The 26006-nt window shown below is 32.1% G+C and overlaps 1 protein-coding gene across 2 annotated transcripts in view; it reads left to right on the plus strand.

The window, feature by feature from the left end:
• The window catches only part of TRIQK (triple QxxK/R motif containing), a 74107-nt gene extending 53418 nt beyond the window's left edge, over positions 1–20689 (plus strand). For both annotated transcript variants that reach the window (XM_036932870.2, XM_036932861.2), the window contains 2 exons: positions 12948–13033; positions 17582–20689. In XM_036932870.2, coding sequence (XP_036788765.1) covers positions 12948–13033; positions 17582–17695 — 200 coding nt within the window. In that variant the 3' untranslated portion in view covers positions 17696–20689. The remainder of the gene's footprint in view (positions 1–12947; positions 13034–17581) is intronic.
• The last annotated feature ends 5317 nt before the right edge of the window (positions 20690–26006 follow it).

Raw genomic sequence — 26006 nt, forward strand, 5'->3', positions numbered from 1 at the left:
ATATGGCAGTTGGGAAATTACTTTATATGCCAAATTATATTGCTCTTTTATAAGTAATCTTGGTAATGTGAGAAAAGTAAGATTCCAAATACTGTTTTGCCTTTTGAGGAAGGGAGGAGGGATTTGAAGCAGTTGATGAGAAATTATTCTAAAAATGTTGAAGGAAATATAAAAGTCTTTACTGTTGATTAGCAAATTTTATTATTTGTCAGTATTTTTGGCATGCTCTAAATAACTTCCAATAATTCATTTGAGTAATTAAATTTAGATTGCAAATTTTTCCTTTCAAATATTTTGACTCTTATCTCTTTGCTTTTCTATTGTATCTTAATTGGTATGGTCTATATAAATGGACAATAAATTATATATCTTTGTTATAGAGATCAGACAGTGAATAGAACTTGGTATTCATCCCAGACAGAATTATGATTGAATGTATTTGCAAGATAGAAGCACTGAATTTACTTTTTTCTAATTAAAGGCAATTAAAGATTCCCAGACACAAATAAAAGACAATGAATTGAGGAATAAGTGTAGGAGCAAGTCCATTTGCAGGTGAAAAGATGTGCCTTTGAAGCAGAACCAGCTGTATTTTCATTGAAAGAATAACAGTTTAGGAAGCTTTTCTACATGTGCTTGCTTGATAGCATAATGTACTCATAAGCAGCTTATGTAGTATTCAGAAAATAACAGTGCATTAATTTTTAAAGCAGCCAAGGCAGAAGAGCAATACTGCCACATGATGATAATGAGTATGGCTAGTGCAAAGTTGACTATTGAGAAAGAAAAAAAGAACCACGAGCTTCTGAAAAATGAACATTTATAAAACAATAACTAGATATTCGCATGATAATGAGCTTAGGCAGCAATATTAACAAAGGGCAAAGATGCAGGCTTGTTTCTGGGAGAAGCTAAGGTATTGAAAAGCCAAAAGCCAAAAGCAGTTAAGTAATCTATTCTTTTATTAAACTAAGGAAATTCTCAGTAAAACCATGACATAGTTAAAACTATCTTTAAAACTATTACTTTAAAATATGAAATAATTCATGATGTCAATATTGACTTTTATGCCGAATTCAATAAAATATATAAATTATTCTATCCTTTTCTAAGTTAATGTAATATAAGGAATGGCAAATGATAATATTAAGGTACCAAAATATTTATGGTATGTATTAAACATATGTTTTTGTAGTTCTGTATAGCAACTGGATGCATATTATCAGGTCAATCGTAGTCTTCTGTAATTGGAAGAAACGGTAATCTTTTTGGGCATAAGAATGATTAATATGATCCCAAGGAAAAGTCTCCATTTCACTTTGCTTTTGTAAGAATGTGAGCCAAAGCTGTAAATAGGCATTATTCCAGAGTAAAACAATAAATAGAAACTGGTGTTGGAAAGAGAAGGTCCTTCAAAGACAAGACTTGAGTACATGTCAATCCCAAAAAATCTCTTATTCTTCTCTTATCTCATGGAATCAATAAATAATTAGTTAATTGATGTCTGTCTATAATTCATATTTTCATGTTATTTTAAGTTGCATTTGTATCTTTTATCATGAAAATAATCCTGAAGGAATCTAAGAAGATCCTCAAACTACCCAGATATTTCCCAACCAAGCCTGGGACTGCTGTTCTCGAAGTCCAGGAACTTGAGTGATATTTAGTTTTTCTTTCTTTTTTTCCTATTGTGATGCAGCCTTGAAGAGGAGGAAGAAATATCTTTAAATTTTTGATAATACCAATTTTACAGAGATATTGGCTGTGTAGAGAGAATGGAAATGAATCTGGGAGTAAAAAGTAATAAAGGTTCAGTTTATCATTCTCAGCTCTCTGTAATTTGTGACCTCTCCCCTCCAATATTCATGATCTCCTTGTCCCTAGCAAGCGTCTTAGTTTGCTGAGCCCTTTGTCTTTAGTGGGTAACATAATCTTCATTCCTGAAGATTTTAGGTGATTCTTCTAGTCATAAAGTTATACAGAAGTTTTATTAAATTTTACTGTTGCATAATAGTACATGGGATTGTAGTTCCCTCATATCTTTTCATATTCCTATTGGCCTTCACTATATATTAACAGGTCATTTTGTCCTTGATAACCAGCATCAATTACCCCAGCCAACACTGTGATTCTCTATGTTGCCTGTTTACTAATAGGCATGAAGAATCCTAACTGAGCAGGTGGCAAACGCGGCTTCCAATTCAGAAAAACTAATAGATTGTGTCCTTTCTTACCTCTCTTTCCACGTAAAGTACACAGCAAAATGTACTGCTCAAACTTTGGCCACTGGGAGGATTTCCTTTATAGATTGTGTTTTAGGGCCATCTCCATCGATAGCAGTCTACTTCCAGCTGGTATCAGCATATTATAAAGAGCCATCTACAAACATTTTTTTTTTAACTGCTAAAGTGGTACATCCAATTTTATGGTTTGTTGAATTAGATAACCCCCAGTTCATGACTGGTTAGTTCATGCCAGATGGTCCCTAGGTCTCATGACCAGGTAGTCAGTCTCCGTCAGAGCTTGGTAGCAATCCAGGAGCTGTTTCTTAGCAGCTGTTACCTACTGAAGGATGTATGGCATTGTTCCAAAACCCTAGAGACTGCCACTTCTTTTTATCCAGACCTGCTAAAGGTGTATTTTTGTCTCAGTTAGCTAAAAGTGGTTCAGGCACCACTGACTCTGCCATGTCATAAGGCCTGAGAGGTAGAGTAGCTTGTATAGCAGTCTACCAGAGAGTCTTTTATTGTTCCATGCACTACTCAACACTAGCAGCTTTTCAGGTTCTCTACATATATGAAATATGTATGTAGGTTAAAAAATAATAATAACATGAGCAACTATGTATTCCATCATCCAGGTTAAAAATAAGATATGTACTAGTACCTTAGAAGCCTCTTTATTCCTCTTCCCTATTGCAACACCTTCCAAGCTCCTGAGAGATAACCATTATCTTGATTTTATATTAGTTCTATTTATGAATTTCCACCTAAATATGCATCAAAATATTATTTAATTTTTTGGCTTTATATAGATGAAATCATACTGTATATTGTTATGTAACTTGCTCCTATTGACCATGTTTTAGTTTTATTAATAATTATTCATTTTTATGCTTTATAGCATTCTGCTGTATATGTGGATATAGATATAGATATGTAGACATACTGATATTTTTCTATTTTTCTGGTTTTGACATTTGGATCATTCTTAGTTTTTTTTTTTTCTATGAATGCTATTATAAGCATTCTGTGAACATTTTTAGATATGTCTGTTCTTTGGTTCATGTGTACAAGTTTCTCTATAATACATACCTAATAGAAGAATGTTGGATCATAGGTATGGATATGTGACATTACCACGTAATGCCAATTTTTTAAGAAGTACCTATGTCCCTTCCTTAATGGTCAATAGATCACAAAGTGTGGTAAGTTGGCCTTTTCTTCTTAGATACAATCCTGACAGTTCTCTAAATCTATTGATTTCCATGAATCAGATTTAGGTGGCAAGTCTCTGTATCTTAATAGAATGTTCATTCTTTTCCCTCTTGTGCATATATCTGAGTGAGGAACTCAGGCAGTTTCCATGTCTTCTCCAAGGTTTATATCATATCATTGTCCTTGTAATCTCTTGTGGGGAGCTGAGGCATTTAAAGTCTCTTGGAATGAGATTGTAGTACTGAGATGGAGATCTAGTTCTTGTGCAGGGTCTAAGTACACTGCTGTCCCCCTTCCAGTAAAGGCAGATAGTCTTTTCTGGTATCTAGGATCATAATTTAGAAAACTGCATTAGCTAGATGAATAGCTAGTTTTGACCTTGTGTAAGGCACTTTTATATTCTACTACCTTAAGTACAGTAAGAGAATTCTACCATAAGTTTGAATTTGATAATACTGAGTTGGTCTTCAAGAACAACAAGCTGGAGTGAGAAAAAAAGTAGGTCTGTGGAAATAATGTGACTGCTTATTTAGTTTTTGATTATACAGTCAGTCTCAGAAACTTCTCTAAGAATATGTATTCCCTTTATCATATTAATAAGAGAGGGAAGTAAATCTGCTTCACCTTTGCTTTCAAAATAGTTTTCACATCACATATCTGGTAACCAAACTGAAGATTCTACCTGTTTTCAAGGTTATCATCTCAATGCATACATTCAGAAATTGACAAGTGGACATAGGGTCCATTGTGGACCACTGAGCCTTCCCTCAGGAATTGAACTTTTTAATTTCTTTATTCTTTTATTTTATTGAATAAATTAGACATGTAACATTGTATAAGTTTAAGGTTTTACAATGTGTTACTTTGGTATATTTACGTATTGTTATATGATTGCTGATACAGCCATATTTATCACATTACATAACTATACTAAAATACCATTGTCTATATTCATTAAACCTTGTATTAGATCTCTATAGATTATTTACTACTTGTTACAAGTTTGTACCCTTAACTACCATCACTGTTATCCATCTCCTACCCCCTGTAACCACCATTTTACTCTCTGTTTTTACAGGTTTAATTATTTTAGATTCCACATATAAGTAATATCATACAGTACTTGTCTTTCAGTTATGATGTCCAGATTAGTTGTAAATTGAAAGGGATAGGAAAAAAGAAATGACTCATACTGCCATGATGCTTGATGTTACTCTGAAACTTCATTACCTATTAAGCTCTTTTTCTTACTTGAAATACTTCAGTGACATTTTTCCCTCCAGGAATTAGTGTTTTCTGAGTCTTTACACTTTGATGTTCCCTGTATATAGAATTGCTTCCACCAAATATCCACATCAGTTCCTCCGTAACCTCATTCCAGTATCTGGTCAAGTGACATCAAGTGAGAATGTCAAGTGACATTATCAAAGAGGTCTTCCCTAACTACTCTATCTGAAACAATACATCTCTCCCATTCATTTTTTTGCCCCTTCCCAACTCTTTTTTTCTTTTTAGTGTCTTTTATCACCTGGCAAATTGAACAATTTTATTTTTATTATCTGTCTTTTTACAATATTCGGTTTAACAGGCACTTGGTCTATTCTGCTCACACTATTTTTATAATCTGTACCATGAACACTGTTACATATTAAATGTTCAATAAATAGCTTTTAATGAATGAATGAAAGAATTGTTTAAGAAAATAACATATAAAAATTATTATGACCCTGAGTGAACGTTTTTAGTTATGATTAGATACAAGGTTAACCAAGAAAACTTACAATCAGTGGTATGTTCTGATGTTACACTATTTGCAATATTGTTCTCAGAGATTGTAACAATTCTACCTGTTAATCATAAAAAATAATGGCTCATGCAATTAAGAGCTTGGATGTAGGAGAAGATAGTAAACTATTGCATATATTTTTTTCCTATTTATTTTCTGATGGAGAATAATTTTTTGTTACTTGCTAACCAAAATAACCCTACCTCAGAGATATCACATTCTACTTAATAACTATGTGCATATAATTATAGCAGTTTGTTAATCAGTTGCTGATATTAGTTCAAACAGCAATTTTATGACATAAATTTCCTGTGTAAAAATGAAGTTTTAATATTTCTTAATTTTGAAATGCCCAATTTTCACATTAAATCCAAGTTCATTTTGAAAAAAATTGCTAATATTTATTGGGAAACAGGTCACACACATCCTAAGTGGTTTTTTCCATCCTTATATAAGTTCTTGTAAATCCAAATATTCACATAAAAGTAAACGCCTTGTTGTTCCAAGTGTATTACTTAGCTATCTCATTAGCATATTTGGGGAAGGCTTTTTCATTTTCTTTCCAAGAATGATATTGAATTTTACATGCAAAATGAGAAGTTCTCTAATGAGTAATTCGCATTAACATAAATACTCTCTATTAAGAATCTCACATTAATTTGAAGGAATTTTAACTCTTAATATGATTTTCAGAGAAATTTTCTATATTTGATTGGCAATCTTAATAATGCAGTCACTTAAATATATTTTTATTATTAAGAGCTATAAACAATGGGTTAAAGAATCTGTATTCTTACTAGGTCACTCTTAATAGGTTTCCCATATTATGGAATTTTCTACTAGAATGTTAATTTTGCAACTTTATATCAAATATGCAAAGGTGGCATTTTATTAGTATAAATATATCTCATAAGTTCAAATTATAGTATGTAGTTAAGTTAGAGAAAATCAAATAGAATGTTATGGCTGTTTTAATGGAGGTAATTGAGATTGGGTATTAAGAATGAAATTTGTCATCAGTTATTAACCTGAACATTACATTTGTATCTGAACTTTGTTTTCATTTCACAGTATCATGAAAATCCCATTAATACAAAGAAATAGTTAAACATTTGTAAAGTTAAACATAATTAACTTTCTAATATTACAGAGCTAGCAATTTCAGGGTACTCTTCAATTAAACTGATCACAAAAATAGAGATTAGAGTACTAGGACATCTTATTCCAGAACTAAATCAGATACTATGTAAGGACAACTTGCAATTTTTAATCACAACTATAACATTTCAGTAACCAAAGTATAATAATCCTTCTAACTATGTGCTTCCTTCACTTTTTATTGCAAAAATATCAAGTTATAATAACTTGCTTCAAAAAAGGACACCAATGTCTTGCCTGAAATTTTTAAGGAAAACACATCTGAGCTACAATAATAAATTCACTTGTATAATTCTTTGTTTGCAGGCATTCAAGGGCATGATTTATTCAAAGTTCACTATAAAGATGTAACTTTCCTAACCAATAACACATATCCAAGGAGTTTAAATATAAGCACAGCAAATAACGACTAACGAAACTAGTACTACAAAGCATTGTACTACTTGTTTCCATTATATTGGATATGAAATGTATTAGATTGTGAATGTTAATTTTTTTAAATAATGTAGACTATGTTTAAAATATGAAACTGAAAAAATATTGATTTGAATTAGACTTTGAAAAGTTAAGTGTACATTTTGTAATCTGAAGGGCACCAATTAAGACATTATATTAAGATATCTATATCAAAATTACAATATACAATTATGTGGAATAGTAAAAAATGTTCAAATAATTCAAAAAAGGCAGCAAAAGTGAAAACAGGAACAAATTAAAAGGTACAAAAACAATAATAAAATGACAGACCGGAATAAAAGTACACAAATAGCTTCAGTAAATGTGAATGGTCTAAACATATTAATTAAAGCACAGAGGATTTTCAGGTTGAAATTTCATAAAAATGACCTAAATATAGGCTGTATTCACCTCAAATATAATATTGAAAGTAAAAGAATGGAGGAGAAGCACTTTTTGAATGGAAAGAAAGGACCTCAGAGGTCTGCTCCTCTATAAAAGCAACAAGAATAATGGCAAAAATGGCAAAATCAACTTTTTCAGGAATCTGGAAATTAATGAGTCTTGCAATAGTCCAAAGAGTGTTTATTGGAGAAAAACAAGTGGAATCTCAGTAAAAACATCAGGTTTTGTTGTGTTTTTAACTTGCCTTAATCCCATCTTCCTGTCATCCTTGAAACTTAAAGTTGTGAAAAACAACAACCTGCAGCCACCAGAGAAGACAGAATGGGTACCCCAAAACACATCCTCAGAGAATTGTCACTATTTGTCTGGCATCTCAGTGTAAAGCCTTGTTCTCAGAACATGTCTTTATTTCACCTGACTTGGAGCTGACTCTGTGTGAAGAGCCCTCTCCTTATGATAATTGACAAATTCAATCAATGGCGAATATTTGATGTCACACAACCTGAGGCAGAATTACTAGTTGGGCTCATATGAGGTTGTCCTAAAAACTTAAAAAATTGGGCAATGAGATGTCTATAGGGTCTTAAAAAATCTCTGACATAGCTTCCTAGGATTCTAGAAAGCCACAAGCCTGTGCAGGGCTATGCTGTGTCCAATAAAGACCTGAAAAGTCTATGATCTCTCCCCTCTCAGTGACCCTAAGGAACCTAGTGGGACGTGAAGGCTAAAGCAGAGCTAGAAACTCATGTCAGAGCATGGGAAATGTTTACCAAGGAATACATGAACCCTTCAGCAGAGCTAGAAAACTTAATGGTTCAAAGCAGTTAAGAAAATATCTGTCAAGTTTATTAGATAAACATTAAGCTAAGTGGCTGCATATGACAAATAATACAGACTTTATAGAATTAGACCATAAAAGTCATTAAACAAACAAATAAGCACCAAGAAAATAACAAACAATAGCAACAACAAATCAAGAGGAATCTGATTTTCAGAGGTGCCATATTGCTTAATATGTCCAGTTTTTTACAAAAAATATGAAACAAAGAATCAGCTAAGTATGGTCCCCTCACAGAAGAGGAGTATAAACTGTCTCTAAGAGAGGTCAGACCTTGGATTTACTGGACAAAGACTTTAAGTCAACTATTTTAAATATGCCCCAAAACTAAAGAAATCTATGTCTAAAGAGTTTAAATATGAGAATGCTGTCTCACCTAAATAGAGAATGATGTTATAGAAATGTAAATTAGGTGTATAAAGAAACTAAATACAAATTCTGGAGTTGAAAAAAAAAACTAATTTACCTAAAAATTTCATTAATGGAACTCCACAGCAGATTTGAACTGGCAGAAGAATCAGGGAACATAGAGAGGTCGATTGAGATATTTCAGTCTGAGGAACATGATGTAAAAAGAATGAAGAATCACAAAAAATAAACAGAGACAAAGAGACCTATAGAATACCATCCAGCATACAAATCTGTGCATAATAATAGTTCCAGAACAAGAGGAGTCAGAGAAAGGGTAAGGAAGAATATTTGGAAAAAAAATGGTATCCAAAAGCTTCCCTAATTTAATGAAAAACTTTAACATGTATATCCAAGAAACCCAACAAATTCCAAGAAGAATAAACACAGAGGTCCACACCTGGGCCCATCATAGTCAAACTGTTAAAAGTCAAACATAAAAAGTGAATCTTGAAAGCAGCAAGAGAAAAGTAACTCATTATCTATGATGTGCTGAAAGCAAAAGACTGTCAACCAAGAATTCTATATCCAATACAACAACTATCCTTCAGAAAAGAGAAATTAAGATCTTCCTGGATAAACAAAGCCAGATAATTTGTCAATAGCACATCTTCCCTACAGGAAACACTAAAGGAAGTCATGGTGGCTGAAATGAAAGTACACAATGCAAGACAGTAACTCAAATCCACCAACAGAAAAAATAACGCCAGTAAAGGTAACTGCATAGGTAATTATAATAGAAGTTTGCATGTATTTTTGTGAATAACATTTTTCTTCTCTTTGCTGATTTATAAGATGATGCTCAACCAGTACTTACATGAAAATTTATACCTGTTTACTCTTAAAAAATAAGAAAGATTTCAAATCAGCAACCTAATTTTCCACCTAAACAAATTAAAAAGAAAAGGGCAAATTAATCCCAAAGCAAGCTGAAAGAAGGAAGTAATAAAGATTACAGTGGAAATAAACACAATAGAGAAAAGAAAAACAGTAGAAAAAAATCAACAAAACCAAATTTTGTTATTTGGAAAGATCAACAAAATGAAAAACCTTTATTTAGACTAACGCAAAAGAGGAACACTCAAATTACTAATATCAGTAATGAAACAGGCTGCATTACTATCGACCTTATGGATGTAAGATGGATTATAAGAGAACACTCGGAATGACTGCATGCTAAAGAATTAGATAACCTGGATAAAACCCAAATAGATACCAATGCTAGTGATGATGCAAAACTACCAGAACTCGCAAGTTCATTCTGGTGAGAATGCAAAATGATATAGTCACTCTGGAAAATGATTTGGCAATTTCTTAACAAAGTTAAATATACACTTAGCTATATGACTCAGCAATTCTACCCTAGATAAATGAAAACTTGTGTTTGTGTAAACTGTATACCTGTGTTTGTAGTAGTTTTGGTCATATTTGTCAAACACTGGACATAACCCAAAAGCACTTCAATACCTCCAGGTAATGTAATACCAATCAGCAATAGATAAAAATGAACTTCTAATATATACATCTTGGGTGAAACTTAAAGGCCTTATGTTGAATAAAATGCCTTACACTATATGCTTATTGAAAGGACAAAGCTTCAGAAATGGACAGTGTTTAGCAGAAATTATGGATTAGAGGAAGGGTGGGCATAACAAGATAGCACAAGGGAATTTTTTGGAATGAAAGAACTATTCTGTATCCTGATTTTGGTAGTAACATGAATCTATATATGAGCATTAAAATTCATAGAGCCATACACCTAAGGGAAAAATGTCAAGTTCATTGTATGACAATTTAAAACTAAAACATAATAAAATAGTATTATAGGATTATATTGGAGGGAGGAACCATAAATCAGTCAGTCAGCAAGTGTGGAGATGGGGGGAGAGCTTTTGTTACCTAACCTACATCATTGGAAATGAAAATACAGAAATTAGATGAAGTGTTATCGAAAATAAGAAACTAGATAATTGAGGCCCCAGAATGGTTTCATAGGTTTGATCATCCAGATTTTCTCTCATATAAAATGTAATGAGCAATTACCAAACAGCTACTTTGGTTATCACATTATTGACATAACCCAAATCAGACCCAGTTGTGTTCAAGAAACCATATGCACATAAAATATAGATAATATAAATGTATTTTTCTATATCTCCTCAAAAGACAGGGGCCTCTGTATATTTTTTTTACAATTATAGGTATCTTCTTGAAGCGATCAAAAATTTAAATATTGAAAATTCTGGGTATAATGGAAAAATAGGGTTTTAGTTACAAAGAACTTAACAGATGCCCCTGTAAATGTTTTCACTTGGTAGATGGAAACCACCTTTTCAATATGTACTTTTGGGTATCATAGTAAGCAAGGAGAATGGTAAATTAATGACAGATGTGCTATTTGGAGAAGTACCAGGTGTACAATAATTTTAAAAGCCACCCATTTATTATAAATACAGTTTTAAATGTTCATATTCACTTTAATATAAATCCAGAAGAGGTATTCTTTAAGAGATAAGGAGTTGAATTGAAATAGAACACATTATTTAACCAGTGGTTATTTGGAAAGTGAAGTGAGTGATGAACTCTTACTTTACCATTGACTCTTTGAGGGATTTTTGAATCTGACAGACATTATCCAGAATATTGCATATATGTATGAATAGCATATGGGTTAAGATAATCATTTTTCATTTATCTATTTATTCCCCATTGCATCCAGAGATTACCTAGTATAGAACATATATAAGATTAAACAAGAAATGTATTTTTGGCCTCAAATTTATAATCTTCAAGTTTCTTTTAGATTCTCATTAGACACGTGCTTTGTAACCCTGAGTGGAGGCATTTGATGTGTCACCATTTTCATTGTTCTGAACTGTTTATATCTCAGTGGGAATAATGACATGAATAGTTCGTTGAGTTGTGAAATCAAAATGAACACTTGTCAAGCTTTTTTCAGCAAAATTAAATGTTGCTAATTTAACATGGGTCAGAGTAATATTTGTCTATATTTTGTCCATTCTATAATTTAAATTTAGATCATTTGACATACATTTTTACAATTGGCTCATTTCTGGATCATTTAACCCATCATCAAATAATATTTATTAAGCTTCTGCATGCTCATAGATCCAGAATGACTGCTATACAATAGCGGTTAAAGGAATAGCATACACTCTTTCTTATAAAAAATACGGAGCTCTTCAGCTGAACACTTCTATGTGTCTAATGAACACAAATAGAGCACTTCTTCATTACTCCCATCCATTTGATTCACTTTTCCCTGCCATTTCTAATTCTAAAAATCTATGTGGAATTTTAAAGGTACTTTTGAATCATTATAAGACACATTAAGAAATATATTGCACATTAAATTTTCATGATATACTTTAGATCAACTGCTTTCAGACTTATTTAAGTGTGAGGAAGATATGGAAATTAAAGTGAGAAGTTATATTAGTTAGATAAAGGAAATATAGGGGTAAGTTCTGGAAAGGGTCTGATCACTGATAGGAAAGGGAGTAAATAGAAACAACAAAGCAAAATAAGGAGAATATAGAATAGCTAGAGAGGTTAGACAGTTATATGTTAACTTCCACTCAGAATGATATATAATACAGTAATATTTGAGACTCATTTGACCCAGTTCTTAGTTAAAAGTTTGGTTAACAAAACAGTATGTTATTCTAGCCAATGGTTTTGTTGTTGTTACTGAATCTATTTTCTTCACAGGCTGTGTAATAGCTATTTTGTTACTCATTAGTGGGGCCACCAGATGGTACACAAAAAAGGAAATTTGGTGACACTAACTCAGTTTTGTTCATTTTTGGCTGTGAAATGTGGTAAAGAAGATTGAAACTAATACCTAAATGTAGCTATCCTACATTTTTTATCTAGCCATATTTATTCTATTCTCCAGTAAGTGCAAATACAGAAAGAGTTAAATACAGATTTTTCTAATGAATTCAGTGACTGAAAGTTAATTATTTACAGATATTTCATTAGTTTCTTATTTCAATAGAATTAGCATATTTCTCAGATTATTTGAATACTTTATATTGCTAATAAAATAAATTTATAATGAGCTGTTTTTCTTCAATTATGAAGACAAAGTTAACTTGACCTATTAATGGGATCTCATGTATAATCATTTGTTTACCCATTTATTTCCAAGTGCTTCATTTTATTCTCTTTAAATATCTTATTCTTGAAAGAAGTTTTTATCTCCTTTGATATCCACTGCATAGCAAATCAAAAATGTCTGTCAAAAATCTTCCTGAAAACGTTAAGAGGCAAAGTTGACCCTTGGATGCCAAGGGTATGGTTTCCATAATTGGGAATCACTTTGCAACTCTGTGTCCCAATTTTAGTCTATTTAAACATTCTTTGACATTTCAGATGGATGTTAAACTTGAATTATGTACGAGCATAGCTCATTGTCTGAAATATTTCTTTCTAGGTAAACAGGATTATAAAAAAACCAAACCTATTTTACGAGCAACCAAATTAAAAGCAGAAGCAAAGAAAACAGCAATAGGCATAAAGGTATCTGTATTTGATAACTTTAAAATTTGATATATGCATGCCATTTCACTTTGCAAAAGAGGATTGCATAAATGTTGAATTTTAAATGTTTTATGACATTTCGAAGTCTAAGTCGAATGCCAGAATCAAAGATTTTTATGAAGAATTTACTTAATGGGAAACATCCTTCCTATCCTGAGATTTTACCAGGTCTTAAAACACAATGTCACTTAGGAAAACCAGTTATACTTAAAGTTGCAATTAATTTTTTCTCTAGCTACTATATATTTTGTTCAAATATTTTAGTGACTTATGTGCCTGAATCAAAAGCTTCTCTCATTTTCAATAAATTTCATTCTAAGGTTTCAATTTTAGTTATATATACTTAAGTCATTAATCTATATAGTTTTACTCTGTGTATTATTATTGGCATAAGTGTTTGCTATGATAAAATTTTAATGATGTTCCCAAACTTGTTCTCCTAGAAAAATCAGTGTTTTCACTGCTTAAGAGGGGTAAATGCAACTGAGAATGATATTATCAGATATGAATCCAATGTGCTAGCACAATGAAGTTCAACAAAATTACATTCACATTATTACCCATGTCAATTATTTGCCAGAGTTGAATTAAACTATAAATAGAAAAATTAATTTGACTGCTCCATTGACAAATGTGTTAAAGTGACTAGTACATATATTTTATTTAAATATTAAAATGTTACAAGGAGATTTTGGTTTTTATCTAGCAGATGAAAAATCAATTTTTCTAAGTTATAGCTTATAGCAAATGCCAAGGTATTACTACCAAGCTCTAACAGCTGTTGAACTGCCAGATGATATATTTGGTTGTCTTCCAGAATTTGCTATTATGATCACAAAACACTGCCTTCTTTTTACTCCTGATTGCTGATTTTGATCAAGCATTGCTATGCAATGAGGAATGTTTTCACAACACAATCTCCTCAGTTAGTGCTGTGTGTCAGTTTTTAATGAAAAAAAGTAAATTGCCATTTTGTATAAAGGAGAAATGGTTCTCTTCAAAATTTTTCTAATTTCATATGAAATTTCATTCATCTTTAAAATTATTTCCATGATATGACCTTTCTCAAAGCAGTGTTTAGTCCCTTATTTTATAATTAGTTACCTGATGATGTCTCTTGAAGTGAGAGCATTATTTGTCTTTTGCATCCAAGCAATATGTTACTTACTTTTATCTTTCACAATGGTTTGGTTTTTAGGGTTTTTTAGAAAAATACTGAGGTAGCAAATTCCAACCGTGGCACAGTAATGAGCAGCTATAAATCAGAATTTGAGAAATAGCGCATTGATTCATTTATTAATATATACCACTTTCTTATACACCTCCTCTTTTTAAATTTTCTTTTATAGTTGCTATTGTTTTAATTTGAGATAATAACTATGTTCCCAGTGTGACATAAGTCTACCTTATAGTGCAATTATCTTATATCTTTTTTAAAAACTATGTAGAATATGTTTATCTTTAAAAAGGAAAAATAATTTTCTTAAATTTCATTTGTAACTTTAAATATGTACAGAAGAGTTCTAGCCAACATCAGAACATAGCTCCTTTTTAATAAACTAAGCACATCATTTTGATTTGTAAACTTGTAGAGAACAAAAACCTTAACTTTAAACATTGTTTAAACTTTGCTTGAAAATTTATGTGAAAAACCCATTAAAATTATATGAAACTTTAGAACAGAACCATGGAGGTGTTTTACATTTCAAATATGGCATACTAATTAGTTTGCCCTGTCAAACTTTGATTGCAGTGTCATTTTAGCATAAGATTTTACATAACGGAGTTTCTTTCAGCAACTGCCATTTAATGCTATTTAATTTCCCCAGTGAGTGATTTTATCCATATTGATAATGTCAGAGAAGCAACTAAGGACTAAATGAACATCAAACATGTTTGACTCTTTATCTAGTTGATGCAGGATGACCACAATATTATAATATTTTATCACCTGACTACTTGTTTCTTAGAATGAGTCACAGTTACACTCTTAAAATAATTTAAATCTACAGAAAATATTAATAGCTTCATAGAATAGAAAAACATCAGTGATGACAACACTGAACACAAAATAGAGAAGCCAAGGAGCACATCCCTCTTGTCTCTTGCTGTTACCATGATCTAGATGAGTCTAAGTTGGCAGATTTATAAAATAGAGATTATGCCATTTACCTGATAGTGTTGTCTGGAGAGTTAAATAGCACAATGGAAATCCTTAACTTTGAACCCAGTACATAGTAGTCATTTACGAATTGTTAGGTAATTGAGAAAATATTTTTTTTATTTAGCCATTACTGGTTTGTCTAAATAAGACTTCCCTTGGATGTTTTTCATTGGCCCAAAGATCCCCTGCTTCAACAAAGTCTGCCTTATGTGACCACATTATCCATTAAAAATGTTTTCAGATTTGCTCTTAAGATATTATTATGGGTGTAATGGGTATTTCAAAGCATTACAAATTTAGTATACCTTGTACATGGTATATAGATTGTATAAATCTTACTCAACCCATTATTTATTTAGAAATTAAGCATTGCGGTGTTGTAGAACTGGGGGAAAGGAAGATGAATAAAGCATGGTCATCTTGGAGGAACTTATGTAAGAAATCGCTTCCAGATTTCATCACCATATGAAATTATCAGTACTGACTGAGAAATCATGGACTGGAGATGTAAAGAATTATGCAATAGAGACTTTACCCTCAAAGGGTTCTTTTTTTGTAAATGTATGTTTAGTAATAGAAAATGTTTTGAGGGAAAAGTAATGATTCAGAATAAAATGTGAATATGACTATGTCAAAATCTAGAATTAATTTCTTTTGAGAAGTTATTTTTATTTCTTATGTCTTACCAATGTAAACAAAGTGTCATACTTTATGACTCAGTAATGAAATATATGCACAACTAATATTTGCTATTTGGTTGCTATTCAATTAGAAAATTATTTTTCAAGATTGCAACATCACTAAAAATTTTTTAGAATGCAAATACCTATGCTTCCTAGTATCTAGAAGGAAAAAGATAATGTATATTTGTTAACTGTTTATTTAAAAGGTTTATTTGAAAGACATAATTATAATAAAAGAATAAGGTTCATAAATTTATCTGTTCCATAAAAAAATATTCAAGTGTCAATCAGAGCCTTTTAACTATCTCTTGGGATGAGCCACTGGAAATGCTATTTTTGTTCTTTTTTTTGTTATTTCTGATTCAAAACTAAAAATGACCAGGCAATGGGGAGAGTCATAAATGGCTATAGGTCTCTAAGTGATGGCTAGTGTCACCAGAATCCTGAAAACCATATTTTCAAATTTTGTCAATGTTTTCCTCCTCCATACATGTAGTCCCCAAAATGCTTACCTCCTCAACAGAATATGAGCATTTTGAAGAAAAGTTATTTTCTATACCTCCCCATTCAGTACTTTTTTAGCCCCAACCTCCCACCCCCAAACACACAACATATATTGAATAGACTTAATTGAATTAACAGATTCTCTGGAGTTGTGTTTATGAATGTTCTTTGATTCCTACCCTTAAACCCTTTTTTATGTTTCTGGATATTCTGAAAATATACAGTGAAGATGATACAGAGTTGTTTGAAAGGATAAGAAGGAGTTGAAAACAGCAATTAGAGGTGATTATCAATGAGATAAGGACATGGCCTTCAAGCAAGAGTAAAAAGTTTATTCTTAGGCTAAGTGTACGTGAATGGTGACTGCAGTTGAACAGTTTTATTGTCCACTACACAGAGCAGATGGAGTTTGCAGTTGTGTGTCACTTGTTTATTACATCCTCTTAAAATTAGTAGCTGTGTAACCAGCTGGGTCTGGTAGCACAGCTGTGAATATAAGAATATACATGAAAGCTGTCTGACGCTGCTGTGCCCTTTTGAGATGCCAAAGTGTTTCAACTACAACAAAGAAAAGTTCACTCTTATTTGACATTGTAGTGATATATTAGATTTAAAAAATCAAATCTTACAAAGAGAGATGATACTGAGTCTTTCAACCCCGTGGTTTTTATTAATATTTATTTTCATAGTTTGGGAATCCAAATAAATGTAACTCCAAAATTCAGGTAAAAAATTTCATGTTGATTTTAAACCAAATTAATTTAAACATTTTTAAAGTTTATTAGATTGCATATGTTGAATTACTGAGAAATGGTTAATGAAATTCTTATTAAAAAATTCTTATGAAATGTAAAATATATTAATGTAAATGCAAATAAATTGCTTCTTCATGAAACAATGCCAGGAAAGGGTGTGATACACAAGTACAAATTAGAAGAGACTATTAGGCCCTTTAGGATATGGAACTGGCACAGGTTCTCTTTTTTCTATTCTGCCACATGATACACTAATACTGAGAACATTCCTTGATGATCTATATATGAAGTTCATAGGCTTTTTGAGAGATAATAGCATTTTTGCCATAATACATGTAGTAAATTTTTTGGCTATTATTTCAACATAATATAATTCACGTCCAATTACCAAGTGAAATATCTACTTTTTTTTCTTCCTCAGGAAGTTGGCCTTGTTCTTGCAGCTATATTGGCCCTCCTACTGGCTTTCTATGCTCTCTTTTATCTAAGACTGTCTGCAGACATTGACCCTGATCTGGAACCAGATGAAGATTAGCTGAGCAGCTCTTAAATGCATGAAAGAAAAATAATTTTATAAAATCACCTCTGGGGACCATTACTTTCTGAAAAACTGAAACTGTAACATCTTAAGTTCTTCTTGCTCATATTTTCAATTTGCAGAAATATCTTTTTAAATAGGTGAATAGGATATCAAGAGAAGAACATTATGTAGCAATATAGTATAACGTGTGCTACTGGATACTTTTATAAATCTTTCTACTTTGTCAGGCAACCTATTCATGTTGCATTTAGATAAAATGGAAAACAGATCCTAAATTCTTCAGATGTCTTAGCCAATTTATGTGTATAAGTCCATCACTACAGATTACTAAATCTATTTTTGTTCCATATACATCATTAAGTAAAAGTATATATCCTCATTTACAGAAACATTCTCAAATCACATTCAGAGACTAAGGAATGAAAAGTCATGGGAAATTTTTCATTTTACAAAGAAGCCTGCTTTCTTTCCAGACATATTTTATATTACTGAGAAACTATCTGCACATACCTCTACAGTAATCTTTTTCCTTCTTTGCCAACTGTTCAGTGCACATGTGCTCCATCAGAAATGGCACCTGGATGACAGAAGCTCAAAGAGTCACATATGTCTCTAAAATAGAGTTCCTTTCCTCTTGGGCTGTCTGAACTGGTGTAAATAGAAAGTTCAGTTGATCTTGATTTTAATTAACTTATTACTCGATTAATATAAACTTGGAATTCTATTTTAATTATGTTTCTGGCTGCTTGCAGTATCAGTTTTCTCCTCTTGTTAGGGAGATAATGTGAAAATCTGCCCTTCCATTGTGCAGTCTTTTCCACACAACAGTAATTCATACCTACTCAGAATAATTATCATGGGTTGTCTTAAATCTGAACAATACAAAGTTGTTGTACAAAATCACACTTTGTCTCCTGAGAGTTAAAAAATTAGTTTCCATGAAAAATAAATAATAGAAGAAAATATATGAAATTTTACACACTTATGTTGTTTTTCTGTTTATAGAATTTTTCAAGGTAGCTTGCATTTGTTGAAGTTTAATGACCAATATATTCAATATTTGTACTGGTAGGGGAAATTTTTTATATTTTTAGAACTTATGAATACATAAAGCTTATAAAATGGTAAAATATGTGTTCATAGCAGAGTTGTTAGCTACTACCTTATATAAAGATATATAAAAAAATGAATAGTTTGAAATGTGCACAAAGTGTTTTACAGTTTATACATTGTATTTGTGAGGACTAAATAAAATGTTAAGATTGTTTACATACTTGCCAAAAGGAGAAAGCTTTGATAAATACCCTAGATATTCTTTGAGACTTTTGCAAATAGTTGAATATAACTGTGTAGTTCTATGTTCTATATAATTTTTTCAAGTAGCATAATTTCTTTCATCATTGTGAAAACAGCCAAAAGTTCCAATACCCTCACAGATTATTTATGCCAAACATCTGAGGGCAAAATTTAGCGAATGTTATTTACTGGATTCTTCCCCTTGAAATCATAAATTCAAGAGACAGAGCAAGAGTTCTTATCACTCACCACAGCAGACCAATCCAAGTGGCATTTTTAGGAAAGGTTGTAGCATTTAATGCCATGTGGTATGTCTGTTCGTGAAGTGGGTGGCAAGGGAATATCCAAGCTGGCATTTTGGATATGATGGGCCTTTTACTTTCCTGAGTGACATGCCACATGTCAAGAAATACTGCTTTCCCCCACTCCTATCACATTTACGTGAACAATTTCATTTAGTTATTTCCCCTCCCATATGGTGTTAAAACAGTCACATTAAATAAAGATTATTTCTAATTTCAGTGGTAATTTAAATGAAAAGATGTGTAATAATTGTAGATACCTATTTGAGATATAACTGAATTTACAGTATTTAAAATAGGTCATTATACTCCTGGATATGTTTGAAAATTCATTACCTTTAAAAAACTTTACTATCCTGTTCTATTATTGAAGTATTCTTTTGGGGGAAAATGTTCCTGGCAGTAATAAATAATAGTCTAAACATAGTGTAATTATAGGCAAGTCTTATTACCTAGTTTTATTGACACTCTGAGTCTGTGGCTAGTCCATTTGTATGACTGACTCACTAGCAACAGAGAACCAGAAGTCCCAAAGGCTAAACTCTGGTTTTAATAAATATCAGGTCAAGTAAGACAATATGTGTTTACATAACACTGTTTTTATGAAATGCAAATTTTTTGAACCCACATTAACTGAGAAGAGGCCAATCCTCTATAGAGGAATCCCAGATTGTAGTCTGGTTTGAATCTTTGAAGACAGGTGATAACTGGCCTACAGGTTCAGGGGACTACAGTTTAGAATAGTGAATGGTGTTTAGCATAAATCTGAGACTGGCACCAGACACAAATCTTATGTGTGGGTTTTTCCCCTCCAATAATTCACTGCTTGGAGTAATTCAGAAGTCAAAAACAGAAAAATTATAATGACTTTTCAGAATGTTTGAATCTATTTGCTAACACACTGCAGAATAAACCAACTAATGCAGCAGACTTAATATATAGCCTATGGAATACTGCACATGAAGCTTGAGGAGTGGCTGGTTCTTATTTTGCATGCAAAATAAAGAATATATAAATTTATTTGAGAGGAGATGTTGTAAAAATATAATCTCATCTAGAATTTCTTTTAAAAAATAAAAAGCTTATCGCAGTAAGGGTTTGTTGTTTTAAGGTGGCAAATATGTGAAGATTTTCTATCTTTTCAATTTTTCATGAAGATGGTGGAAACACTTCCACCCCAATGACTGCAAGATCCTGAGAATATGTTCTTATTCTTTTCTGTAATTCCAATAGAGTAATGATCTGCACATATTTAATAAATGCATGTGAAAATTTGAGTTAATCTCTTTTAATCCTCTCAGAGTCTGGCACAGTTTTTGCATATAATAGATGGTCAAAAATTGTTTGCATTTAATAAATAAAACTTAAAAATCACAATATTGATCTGTTAGCATTTAGCCTTCATGGTCATTTGTTTTATTGGGACACTATATATGTTTCATCTGTTTTCTTTGAGATTAAGACAACTAGAGTTAAATTCTCTGTAGAACAGAAACAATTGCTTTTATATAGGAATCAAATATGCCATTTTTATCTTAGTATTGTTAAAAGCTATACTCAAATGTTTTTAATTTAATTTAGTATACATCTTCACTCCCAGTGTAAATGGAACTAAATTTTCACTATAATATTTTTTATGTGAATACCAAAGCACTACATTTTCCAAATTCCAATTATATAGTCAATGATAATTCAGTAGAGTGAATTTATGCTTTAGAAGAGCTTCAGAAACAAACTTCAGGAAATTAAACTTACACAGTTTTCATGTATTTCATCCATAACATAAGGTTGTTGAACCAGAGACTCTCCAATAAAAGTTTTTATTTTCTCCTTACCAACAATTGGGTGTCTTTACACTTACCTGAGGCTTCTCTGAGGAGATTCCTACCCCATCTCTCTTAGCAGCATTGCCTTCTTTTATTAGAATTGCTCCAATGCAGCCTAGATGGAATGATGTTTGCTAGTTTTGTTCCATGAACACTATATCTAGAATCAGTGCAACCCATAGTAAAAAACTGTTGCAGATGAAGACAGCACCTATAGAAACATTCTTGCCATTTTGTACAAGTTTTAGGTATACAGGTAAGTACAGAAGGAACTCAGAGAGTCACTTAAATAACTATACCTATGTGAGAATATCCATAGTGGGATAGTTAATCCATTCAAAACAATTGAACTGCTGCCCTATTCAGCATAGTGCCTCCTTGTTAAATAATTTTTTTTTCATCCCTAGCAACAGACATGAGATCCTTATTTCAAGAAAAATAAGATACTTGACATGCCAGAAGATTTTTCGATGACAGTGCTCCCTCCTATTCTTCATTTTTTAAAACAACAACCAAATTGGTGGGGAAGCAGCCAAAATTTGAGGTACCAATGCCTCTCGAACAGATGTCGCACCATTATTTTTTAGCTCGTTTAGATGAATAAACATGTTAAACTGTGAAGTATTACATTTTAGATTTTTTTCATTAAAAAAAGAGACAATCTGTTTACTGTCCTAATTGAGACAACAATCCTTGTGGTTGCCAGTTTTGGCAGTCATAACAATGAACTATAAATATTTGAACCAACCAAGTAAATGGTGGCTATAAAGGCTATATCATGTGTAAAGTTCTGTTTTCATGGGCACCCATTTTAGTATGACATATTTTTTTTCTGAATTCTTCAAATATAATTGTTTGTGTAAATCCGAAGTTTCATGGAAAGCCTAAAAGAAATTGATTTCAATATCTAATTTTGTTCTAGTTTATTATCCTTTTTAGTGTTCAACTACCCATCTGCTTGTAACAAATTGCTTCTGCAGTTGCTCTATTGAATGTGACAAGGCAGGTCTTCAATGAATTGCCTTCTCTGTACATCCTAGGATAACATTAAAAACTCAGAGGTTTTTTTTTATATTTCTGAAGTGAAGTTAAAGACATTTTAAGTCTCTTAATTGTAGCAGTTTTTTCAAAGAAAATTTTATAAATTATCAGTGCCCAGATATAAGTCTTGCGTTAATGTCCTTGAGAGGGAGGTCATAGTCTTAGCATTAGGGTACTTTACATGAAGCAGATGCATGGGAGAAGTTGATAGGTCAAAGAGAAATAATTCAAACATAAAAATTATTTATTTCACTAGCTCCCAAACATTTGTGATCCAGATAGCAAGGGCCCTTCTAGGCATCATCTTTGAGTGTTCTTGCTCCCTTTGCCACCCTTCAACTTCTCCCCTGTCTGTCTCAATTCTAAATTCTAGACAATCTCAAACATTCCCTCTCTCTGTTTGTATGAACCTCACTTGTACTTTAAGCCATATTTTGCTAAGTACTTCCTATATTAACACTAACTCCCTCTAATCCTTTTTTAGAATTGTTGGTCCTCACCTATATTTCCTACTATTCTTATTTTTTACCTGCCTTCTTTTTTATCTTTCACTAACCACATGCTTTACACAGAAAGGATAGTATAATGAAACTCAATCTGCTCATCAGCTAGTTTCAGCAATTAACAATGTTTTGCAGCTCTTTTATATATTTTCCCCATTTTTTTGTAACTTGGAGTATTTTAAAGCAAACCTCAGATATGGTGACATTTTACCTGTAAATATCTCCGTATACATATCTGACAGACCTTTGTTTTTTTATTTGTTCATTTGTTTTTGTCTTATATTACCAAGAAGTTATTATTATAACTAATAAAACTAAATTGTTTTCTTAATATCTTTTAATACCAAATTCATATTGAAATGTCTCTGTCTCAAAGATGTCTATTTGTAATAGGTTTTGAATCAACATCTGTACTGCATTTGGTTTTATGTCTCTTAAATTTATGCTGTAACAGACCTCTTTTTCTTTGATGCTATTGATTTATTGAAGAAACTCAAGTTATTTGTCCTTTTGAATGTCTAACATTCTAGATATGGCCTTTTTCATTTTGTTACTCATTTTATTCCTCTACTTTTCCTATTTTCTGTAAACTAGGAATTAGATCTTAAACTAGATTAGATCTAGACAGTTTTGTTGTTGTTACTCGTTTTTAAGGCAACAGCATTTCATAGTACTTACTGAGATACATAATACTTGGCTGTCTCATTTATGGTGATGCTGAAGTTCATCCAGAGGTTCATTTGCTAGTAACCTGATACCTTCCAAAATTTTCAGGTTATATGATTGACTGGAAACTAAGAAAATATTAAATAAGATTTACATAACATGCTCTATTAAAAAATAATCAGGTGAAAATCAATAGCTTTGTCTATCAGCTATCTATATAATTAGCTAAATATCCTAACATAAAAATATATTTTATAGTCAGAATCAAAATTGTGAACTGTCTAGAAAAAAGTTAACAAGAAATTTGAAGTGTTCATTGGAAAGAAGAATTCTATAGGGTAACATAATAAAACTTAATAAAAAAGAGACCAACCCTCTCCATGAATGACTCAATATTGTACAAATATAAATATTTTTCTAATTTGGAAATGGAAAAGAGAACCTTAATCCACCAGATATTAAAGTGTAGTATAAAGTTATAGTACTTTTTAAAAATCAAATATATAAAGTTGTAGTAATTAAAATAATAGTCAAGGAAAAGTAGGCAAAACAATGGAAAAAATGTAGTGTCTGGAAATATATCCAAATATCAATATTAATTTAATGTTCATGTAAATCATGAAGATCAAAAAATACCTTTATTAAATGTACTAAAACAATTGAGTACCATTTGAAAATTAAAAGATTCCTATACTGTGACTTAAAACAAGCTTATTTTCTGATGGAACTTAGGATTTCAATATTAAAAAAATAAAACCATAAAAAGTATTAGAAGAAATTGTAGACATTTTTAGAATCTTTTTGTAGGGAGATTATTTCTAGGCATTGATTCATGAGCCAGAAATCATAAAGGAAATACTGTTGGATTGTAACACATTAAATTAAAATCTAACAAGCAACCTAATACCCACTGTTGATTAAAGATGTGAAGAAACAAGTCTCTTTCATTAAGTGCTTAGGGAATGGTAATCTCACATACTTTCTGGGCGTCACTTCTGCACAGTACTTTGAGTCTTAAATTTCATATGTACTTTAGAAATTTATTTCAAAATAACAATGCCTATAATGTGCAAAAATGCATAAAGTATGTTAACCATAGCATTGGTCATAACATCAAAACAATCTGAAAGAAATGCAGAAGTCCAACATAGGAGCCTTTTTAAATGAATCATGTTACATGTATAAACTGTGAGGAATTCATTAAAATAATATATATCTTTATACTTGCTGACATGAAGACAGGTGACAAAGCAGTTATAAAAGAATTCATGTGATGCGATTTTATTTGCTTGAATATACATGTCCATGTGTGTATCCATGCATTTCTGTAAGAGTGTGTTAGAAGAATATTTAGCAAGAAGTAAAGAGTATTTATCTTTGGGTTTTGGCTTATATGTGGTCTTATTTCTTTACGTTGAGTAAATGCTTTAGTCTCCACTCTTCAGAGGACTAGAAGGCAAATTCTTTACTGAGCTACCTCATGAGTCCAGACACCTGGTATGAATGTATGTTTTTTCCATTATGTTCTTCTATTTTTCATTCACTTAATAACCATTAAGCACATATCAGGCATTAAGTCATCTCTCATAGTTTCCCATCTATATATAATATAAGTAGTTTGGACAAAGGTGGTTCTTTTTTCAGTGAGAAAAATGGAAGAATGCTTCAGAAAGTTTACTCATCGTTCATCAAAAAAAATATTTATTGGGCATTTGCTGCATGCCAGAACTGTGATTTGTGCTCTATGACACTTGAAAACAAACAGAAAATAATCTCCCTCATGACACATGACCCTGAGAGATGATTATAGTTTCATCAAACAGGAAAAAAGTGTGAAAAAAACGATTCCAACTTAAAGAAAACCCCAAGAGAGAGTATAAAGATATATTAGTGCTTGGCCCCATTCCAGCTGGTGTCTGGAATACAGTGTGTGGTGTAGTGGGGTGGGAAGGTTGTTTGTTAATGTCCCTTTGTGCTCATTGTCAATTTCTTACCTTCTGTCTAAAACAATTTTCTCTTTATTTAATCTGGAAAATGCCTATATACCTATTCTTCAAGATTTATCTATTTCCAGAGTTTACTTGGATTTCTCCAGTCAAGCCCCCAAACCCTCCATTCAAGGCTAAATTAGGTGATTCTTCTCTTTAATATAATGTATTCCATGGTTGTCAATTTATGTGTCTGATTCCCCAACTGGACTCTGAGGTCTTTAAGGAAGGAATTCTGCATTTATTGCTATTACCTCAAATGCCGTGACCAATGCTTTCTAGACCCATGGTATATACCCAGTAAATATTTTTGAATGGATAAGCACTACACCTCAATTCCCTGTTCTAGGGCTTCTCAGTGTTAAGCAGTACTGACAACTTGGGCCAGGTCATTCTTTGCCGTGGGGACCTGTCCTATGCATTGCAGTGTGCTTAGTCACTAGTGGGCAACTAGATTGGTGTGACCAGTAGCTCCTCCCCCCACTCTGCCCCGAGTTACTGTTGGAGGAGGTCCTCCGGTGGACATGACTGCTGGGTGACCCTGGCTCTGGACTGAGGCCACTGGAAGCCCCTCATCCGGTCCCCTGCCCTTGGAATGTCTTCCCGCAGTTCCCGCAGCAGGAGGTGTTCCCACAGCCTTGAGAGGGCAATGTGTGTGGAGATGGGCTGGACCGCACGCGTGC

This window comes from Manis pentadactyla, chromosome 3, assembly GCF_030020395.1.
Source record: "Manis pentadactyla isolate mManPen7 chromosome 3, mManPen7.hap1, whole genome shotgun sequence".
Lineage (NCBI taxonomy): Eukaryota > Metazoa > Chordata > Mammalia > Pholidota > Manidae > Manis > Manis pentadactyla.